Here is an 8,465-nt window from a genome sequence, read left to right on the forward strand (position 1 = left end):
TCTGCCTCTTCATGTAATTATCTAAACTTTTTATTTCATTCATTATTTTAAGACTCAAAATTTTGACCAAATGGTATTTATCCCTGCGATGCAAGGTTGGTTTAACATACGAAAATCAATCAGTGTGATACACCATATTAATAGAATGAAAAATAACAACCACACGATTGTGTCAATAGATGTAGAATATATACACAATGAAATATTATTCAGCCATTAAGAAAGAAGGAACTCTTGCCATTTGTGACATCATAGGTGTACCTGGAGACATTGTGCTTAATGCAATAAACCAGACACAGAAGGAAAAATACTGCATGAGCTCACTTATAAGTGAAATCTAAGAAAGTCAAATTCATAGAAGCAGAGAATAGAATGGTAGTTACCAGAGTTGGGGAAATGGAGGGAATGGGGAGATGCTGGTCAAAGGGTACACAGTTACAGTTACATAGGACGAATAAGTTCTAGAGATCGAATGTAGAGACTTATAACTGTAGTTAATAATACTGTATTTTATACTGGATATTTTCTAAGAGTAAACTTAAGTTACTCTTATCACACCTAAAAAAGATAAAGAGATGTGAGTAGATGGATATGTTAGCTTGGTTATATTTATCACTTCACTATGTATATGTATGTCAAAACATCATGCTGGGGCTTCCCTGGTGGCGCAGTGGTTGAGAGTCCGCCTGCCAATGCAGGGGACCACGGGTTCGTGCCCCAGTCTGGGAAAATCCCACATGCCGCAGAGCGGCTGAGCCCGTGAAGCATGGCCGCTGAGCCTGCGCGTCCGGAGCCTGTGCTCCGCAACGCGAAAGGCCACAACAGTGAGAGGCCCGCGTAGCGCCAAAAAAAAAAAAAAAAAAAAATCATGCTGAACACTTTAAATCATAAATTTTATTAAAAAAATTAAAATATCTTAAAATTGTTTTAAAGGTTAAAAGAACATGTCAACTAGCACTTTATTCATACCGCTTGAATGGAAACCATTGTATTTTTAAGAAACATTTCTTTGTTGTGAACTTCTTGAAAGAAAAGCACATAATCTATTTAACTTTGTTTCCTCAGTTCATAACCTCGTGCTAGAAATAAGAGACATTAAATAAATATTCATTGAATTAGAGTTAATGTTTAACCAACAGACATTTGTTGAATGCTTGCTGTGTACCAGACACTGTACTTTGAGCTAAGGATAATTAGTTCAACCTCCCACATCACTACTTTTATCCACCCACCAAAGTTTCTGCAACTGCATTACCAGCTCTCAATGACCAGTTAACTCTTTTTTTCCTTATGCCTCAGTTTAAATGTCATTTCTCTGGTAAAGCCTTTCTTGAGCCTCACAAATAAATGCATTTGCCAAATGATATTATGAGGAATAGAGACTGAGCAAAAAGACACAGCCTGGGGCTTTTGGCAGTGAGGTAGGGTAAGTACATGGAACTTTGAGGTCAAAGATACCTAAGACTTGTGAGGCCAAGATCCTGTAGAGGAAAAAGCTATAGAGAAGTGATCCTGAAATTCTACATATAATTCCTTATTATGGAATTTGACTACTCCCAAGTTGCACTTGGGCTGGTGAGATATCAAACACCAAGTGGAAATCAGCCTATGAGAGCCTGATGATCTTAGCAGAGGTTTTGGCATTTTGCATTGCTGGTTTGATAGAGTTTGATAGATAGGCTGTTTAAGGTAGAGGGCCCCACAACACCTTATGCTTTTATTTGAGAGTCCTGAAGTACTACACCTTAGGAGGAATTGCTGCATCTTAGAAATAAGGTCAAACCAGAAATAGATTATCCCCAACAAAGTACAACCACCACATTCTATTAGGATGCAAGTTTAGGAGTTATACTGTACATGGAGACATCAGTTCTTTTTTTATGTGAATGACCCCTTTAGGCACTCTATTTTCATTTCCTCAAAGGGATCAAGCCAGTGCTTTATTTTTCTGCTAGAATAAAATTGAAAACAGTACGGAAGAAGATAATCTCATCTAGAACCTCTAAAATTTTTTTATCCACATTGTTCATCAATTAAAAAAAAAAGATAAGATATGCCACAAGATAGGACCAAATGCATAAAAACCAGGTATGTAAATATTAAATAAATATTTATAATACATCTAAGAACAATAGGGGAATAATATGAAGAGTCACACCACAGAAATGAATACAAAAAGAAAAAGAAAAGGAATCAAGTTTAAATCTTAAAAATGAAAAACAAAATAAATTAGGAATTCAGCTGTTGGGTTAATAGTAGATTGGACACAGCAGAAAAGATTAGTAAACTGAAAGGTAGGTTAGTAGAAAACATACACATTACAAGACAAAGAAAAAATCATCAAAAATACAAAAAGAGTGTGAGAGCTGTATAAGAAATTATGAAAAGATCTAAGATATGTGTAATGAACTTCTAGAAAAAAGTAGAGAAATTTCTGAAGAAATATTCAATGATAATTTTCCAGTCTGATGAAGGAACGTGAGCTACAAATTCAAGAAACTTTGCAGGGCTTCCCTGGTGGCACAGTGGTTGAGAGTTTGCCTGCCAATGCAGGGGACGCGGGTTCCTGCCCTGGTCTGGGAGGATCCCGCATGCCGTGGAGCAGCTGGGCACGTGGGCCATGGCTGCTGGGCCTGCGCATCCGGAGCCTGCGCTCCGCAACGGGAGAGGGCACAGCAGTGAGAGGCCCGCGTACTGCAAAAAAGAAAAAAAAAAAAAAGAAACTTTGCAGATTCCAAACATGATAAGTTATAAGAAAAACCACACTCAAGGAAACCATAAAAAGACTACAGGAAGCCCAAAACAAAAGAAAAATGTTAAAAGCTTCCAGAGGAGAAGTAAAAGACATATTCCCTTCAAAAAAAAAATCAAATGACTAATAGCTGAGTTTTGGAAAGTATTGATGGAAGCAAGAAAATTAAATCTTAAAAGTGCTCAAAGATTTTTTACTAGTAACCTAGAATTCTACCTAAAATAGAAATATCTCTCAAAAATGAAGGTGCAGTAAAGACCTTTTTTGAAGAACCTAGAGGTAAGATGGGGATGGAGACCCAGACCTAGAGAATGGACTTGAGGATGTGGGGAGGGGGAAGGGTAGGCTGTGACAAAGTGAGAGAGTGACATGGACATATATACACTACCAAACGTAGAATAGATAGCTAGTGGGAAGCAGCTGCATAGCCCAGGGAGATCAGCTCTGTGCTTTGTGACCCCCTAGAGGGATGGGGTAGGGAGGGTGGGAGGGAGGGAGACGCAAGAGGGAAGAGATATGGGAACATCTGTACATGTATAACTGATTCACTTTGTTATAAAGCAGAAACTAACACACCATTGTAAAGCAATTATACTCCAATAAAGATGTTAAAAAATAAATAAAGACTTTTTTTTTTTTTTTCGCGGTATGTGGGCTTCTCACTGTTGTGGCCTCTCCCGTTGCAGAGCACAGGCTCCGGACGTGCAGGCTCAGCAACCATGGCTCACGGGCCCACCACTCCGTGGCATGTGGGACCTTCCCGGACTGGGGCACGAACCCATGTCCCCTACATCAGCAGGCGGACTCTCAACCACTGCGCCACCAGGGAAGCCCAAGACCTTTTTTATGATTAAAAAAATCTGTTAAAATGCATCACAAGCAAACCTGCATTAAAAGAAGAAATAATAAAGTGTTTTTTAAAGCAGAAGTAAAGTTAATGCTGATATAGGTATAAGGTTTAAAGGAAGGAATGAAGGTCACGAAAAAGAATAAATATATAGGAAACTAGAGGAGGTACACTAGGTAAGGGAAGATCTTTGAGAAATAATTAAGAAACTCAGTTGGCTTACATGGGTAGGTAGATGATGATAACTGTCACCACTTCCTATAGACTCAGATTAAAATGGGAAAAAGAAAGAGTCCTCTTTTGTAATACCTTCTAAAATAGCAACTTTATTGGAGTATAATTTACATATGAACAATTTAAATATACAGGTTGATGACTTTTGACAAGTATAACCACCAACCCAGTCACAATATACAGTGATTTCCTCACCCCCAAGAAATTACCTCTTGCCCCTTTGCTTTCAATCTTCTCCAGCTCTCCATTACAGAGTGAGTATTTTACAGAATCTGGGAAATGTCAGTGACTTCATAAGTCCCAGTCCGTTTCAGAAGAAGAAAATCTTCCTGAAATTTATATAGACTAAGAATCTTTTAATATCACAACAGTTCAGGATCTTTTAAAATTTCCCCAGTCAAACCCTACCTTCTATGTATCAATCTATAATCCATAGTAAGTAGGGAACTTCCAAAAAAAAATCTTACAAAAGGAGTTTTTTATTGTCCCCACAGGGGTGTTCTTGATCCTTAGTTTTTGACACACTGTTTAGGGAAGATGCTTTGTACCACTCCTAATATTTTTTTTTTCCCCTTTTGGAGCGACATCCATTAGCATAACATTCCTGACATCTTTCTAAGCTTTCACTTCCTCTTCCTCTAGGATTAAATTAGCTGATGGTAGACTTTGAAGGGAAAACTAGATATGCAATTGTATTAGTTTGTGAGGGCAGCTGTAACAAAAGTACCACAAAGTAGGTGGCTTAAACAACAGAAACGTATTGTCTCGCAGTTCTGGAGGCTAAAAGTTAAGATGAAGTTGTCGGCAGGGTTGGTTCTCTCTGAGGGCTGTGGGATCTGCTCAGTGCTTCTTGCTTAGATTCTAGTGGTTTGCTGGCAATCTTGGAAGTTCTAGATAAAGAATGGCAATGTATATCCTCTCCAATAAAGACCGTAATAGTGCCACACCTCACTCCCTACATCTGAGTGATTGAATTATTTGAATTCCCTTAGAGTGGAAATAAAAAGGAAAAATGAGTGGATTTATCACAATCAATCGGGGACTATTTATGTGCCTACACAAAATAGATAAGGAAGAGGTCAACATGTGACATGTATTTCATCTGAGAGAAGGAAAGGGATGGAGGGGAGTAGACCATTTTGATGGGTGTGCAGTGAGGGTCACCCCAAATTTATTGGAGTACTAAACCTCACAAAGATTTGCCATTTATTGGGACTTCCCTGGTGGTGCAGTGGTTAAGAATCCGCCTGCCAATGCAGGGCACATGGGTTCGATCCCTGGTCCGGGAAGATCCCACATGCCATGGAGCAACTAAGCCCATGCACCACAACTACTGAGCCTGTGCTCCAGAGCCCGTGCTCCACAACAAGAGAAGACACTGCAATGAGAAGCACACACACCACAACAAAGAGTAGCCCCTGCTCACCACAACTAGAGAAAGCCCACGCACAGCAACAAAGACCCAACACAGCCAAAAATAAATTTATTTTTTTTAAAAAAAGAGTTGCCATTTATTGAGAAAGGAACAGAAGGGAAGGAATAGTTTGGGGAGAAATATAAAAATTTCAGTGAGGGCACAATGAGTTTGAGAGTCTTGAGGAAAAGCCCAGTGAAGAAGTTCATCTGTCCTCCAAGGAAGGTTGTATTTGGAGATAGGGATACTGTCCCCACACAGGTTGCAGCTGAGCTCATGGGAGAAGATGAGCTCACCCAAGAAGACCATGGGGGATGGAGAGAAAGGCAGAGGGCTAAGGATAAACGCGTGAAAAGCAAGAAACAGTGGGAAATGTAAAGAGGAAGACTGCCAGAAACAGTCACTAAACAACGTCCACCACCAGAGGGCAGAGCACCCGCCACAACTCTAAGATGACCCTTTCCAAGACTGAAGCCATACCTTTGAGCTCCTTCTCTTTGCAGGGGACAATGTCTGTGCCGTCTCTTTGCAGGGGACAACGTCTGTCCCCAGAATTATTGCACTGGCGGGGTTATAGGCCTGTAATTGATGTAAGAAGTATGAATGGGGAAACGGGGCCAGAGAAATCCCACAAAGAGGCTTCCAGGCAGAAAGCTTCCTTGATCTGGTCAGTGAAGAGCCCAGGAATAGGAAGTCAGCTTATAAAGTGATCTCTCCAAACTGTCTCAAAATTTGTCTGACATTATTAATATGCTAGAAATAAAATATACTAGCTAAAATATTAATCATAAGCATTATGAAAGGAGTACAGGAGGAAGGGAATCAATTTAGAGACAATTGCTATAACCAAACTGGATCATAAGCACCTCCAAAAAGGGCAGTGGAAGAAGTAGTGACAGTGGACAACTCCATGAGAAACGGTACAAAATGTGTGGTGGATATTCTTTGCCTAAAACAAAATTTCAAATGTCCTACCTTTCGACTGTTGTTAAAAGAAAGTCCCAGCGTCCCAGCCTCCCACTCCAAAGAAATGTCAGCGTCCAAAATCCTACTGTAGTATTCATCTGGTAAGACCACCTATGAGAGGAGTCAGCTGAAATTTATACAGCTTCTTCTGTGTTATCTGGGTTGGATCTTTTAATTGTCAAACAGAGGAATCATAATCTTTGCTTTGGCTTAAATAAAGTAAAAATAAATAAAAGCTTTTCTGAGACACTAACATCTATGTTTCCAAAAGTTGAAATATCCATTGACCAAGGGAGGGCAGTACCTTTAATGGAAGTACCCTTAACTGCTGACCTGTCAATATCGTCACCTATTATACATTGTTGGGGAGAAGTTTCTTTCCTGAATGTTACTTTACAAGATGGTATTCAAGTAAATTTGATCTTTGGTTGAGATCTCTCTCCATTTAAATAGGACTCTATCATTGGTAAATGGAATTTTAAGTAGAAATTATTTTCCAAAGGTATTCTTAACTTGAAAATTCTATATTTAATTTGAACCAAGCAGACATCCATGTTAATGATACACTTAACTTTAAAAATAGAAGTAAACATTGGATTTTTATATTTTCGGGAGCTTATCACTATAAAAGTGATAAAGTTAATGATAAATATCATTAAAATATCCATCAAAAATGTTCCCCAAATTAATGGTTTGTTATTTATAGATTTATATCTGATTTAATTCAGGAAAACCAATGTGCTGTAGCCATTAGTTTTCTCATAGCCTCTTTCACTTCCTTGTTCCTCAGACTGCAGATGAGGGGGTTCAGTATGGGGACCACCACTATGTAGATTACAGATGCCACTTTGACCTGATCAGCTGAATAGCTCGATTTGGGCATTACGTAAACAAACAAAACTGTCCTGTAAAACAAAGTGACTGCAGTGTGGTGGGAAATGCAGGTAGAGAAGGCCTTCTTCCTTCCCTCAGTAGAGTGCATCTTCAGGATTGAGTGGAGGATGTAGCTGTAGGACACGATTATGGTAAATAGTGTGCTTCTGAGGACTGATGCAGAAGAGATGGCAGGAGATATTTCAGCAATAGAAACATGGCCGCAAGAAAGCTTCAAGAGTGGGAAGAGGTCACAGAAAAAATGGTTCGTTTTATTTGGTCCTTAGAAGGAGAGATTCATCAAACAGCCTGTAAATGAAGAAGCATTTATGTATCCACCCAAGTAGGAGGCCTCCAACAGGAAGAAGAAGACCACTGGGGACATGTGGGCAGAGTAGAGCAGGGGAGAGCAAATGGACCCATAGTGATTGTAGGCAGTGGTGGCCAGCAGGAAGCACTCTGTAGTCCCAAAGGTGACATCAGAGCCAAGCTGAGCTATACGGCCAGTGACTGGGATGGCAGTTGTCTCTCTTCAGAAACTCATCAGCATGATTGGTGTGACTGATGTGGAATACCCAATGTCTACAAAGGCCAAATGGCTGAGGAAAAGGTACATAGGCATGGGAAGCTGTGGGCTACTTTGGATTAAGATGATTATGCTGATATTTCCCACTACGGTAACTATATAAACTCCTAGAAGAATCTCAAAGAAGATGGCACATAGTGTGGGATTATCTGTTAATCCCAAAATAATGAACTCTGTCACTGTTGTATGGTTTGCAGTCTCCATCTATTCATTTAACAGTGCCTACTGAAATCAGAACCAGAGGAGACTAAATTGACTGAAATGACCCCGCCTTTATATACCTAAACATAACCTAAATATAACCTTACAAATATTTTAAATGGTAAATTTGCCTCCCTTATAGTATACTTTGTGCATATAAATTTTCTTTTCAATTTCCATGAAAATATTAAAACTGAAGACTTGATTACCTTAGGACTCAGCTATTTTACTCCTATTTATATACCGTGGGGTAAATCTTACTCTTGTGCATGGGTGATATGTAAAAGAATGTTTACAGCAGTATCGATTGTAATAACATGAACTGTAAATAACCTACATTTTCAAAGAAAGACCAGCTCTTGATTTTCCAGCCCCATCCCAACTGTGCCTCTATTCAGTAATCTCTGCCTTAGTAAATGCTATCTCCATTTATGCAACTGATTGGGCCAAAACATATGATGTTGACTTGGACATCTCTTTCTTACCTGATCTTTTTCCTGGAATAAAAAATATCACATCCTTAGTTATAATATTTGATAGTGAGGGCAAGAAGGTGTCCATGTTCAGGATGGAAGGGAAATAGAATTTTTAC

General features: G+C 39.2%; 1 protein-coding gene across 1 annotated transcript; it reads right to left on the reverse strand.

The window, feature by feature from the left end:
* Positions 1 to 6,937: 6,937 nt before the first annotated feature.
* Positions 6,938 to 7,876, reverse strand: LOC308620449 (olfactory receptor 5P4-like; the record flags this gene model as incomplete). The annotated part of the gene is given in 3 exon segments (XM_081240018.1): positions 6,938 to 7,369; positions 7,373 to 7,618; positions 7,622 to 7,876. Coding segments are annotated over 3 exon segments (933 nt in total).
* Between the last annotated feature and the right edge of the window lie 589 nt (positions 7,877 to 8,465).

Source organism: Mesoplodon bidens, assembly GCF_964165515.1.
Source record: "Mesoplodon bidens genome assembly, chromosome: 7".
In the NCBI taxonomy this organism is placed as follows: domain Eukaryota; kingdom Metazoa; phylum Chordata; class Mammalia; order Artiodactyla; family Ziphiidae; genus Mesoplodon; species Mesoplodon bidens.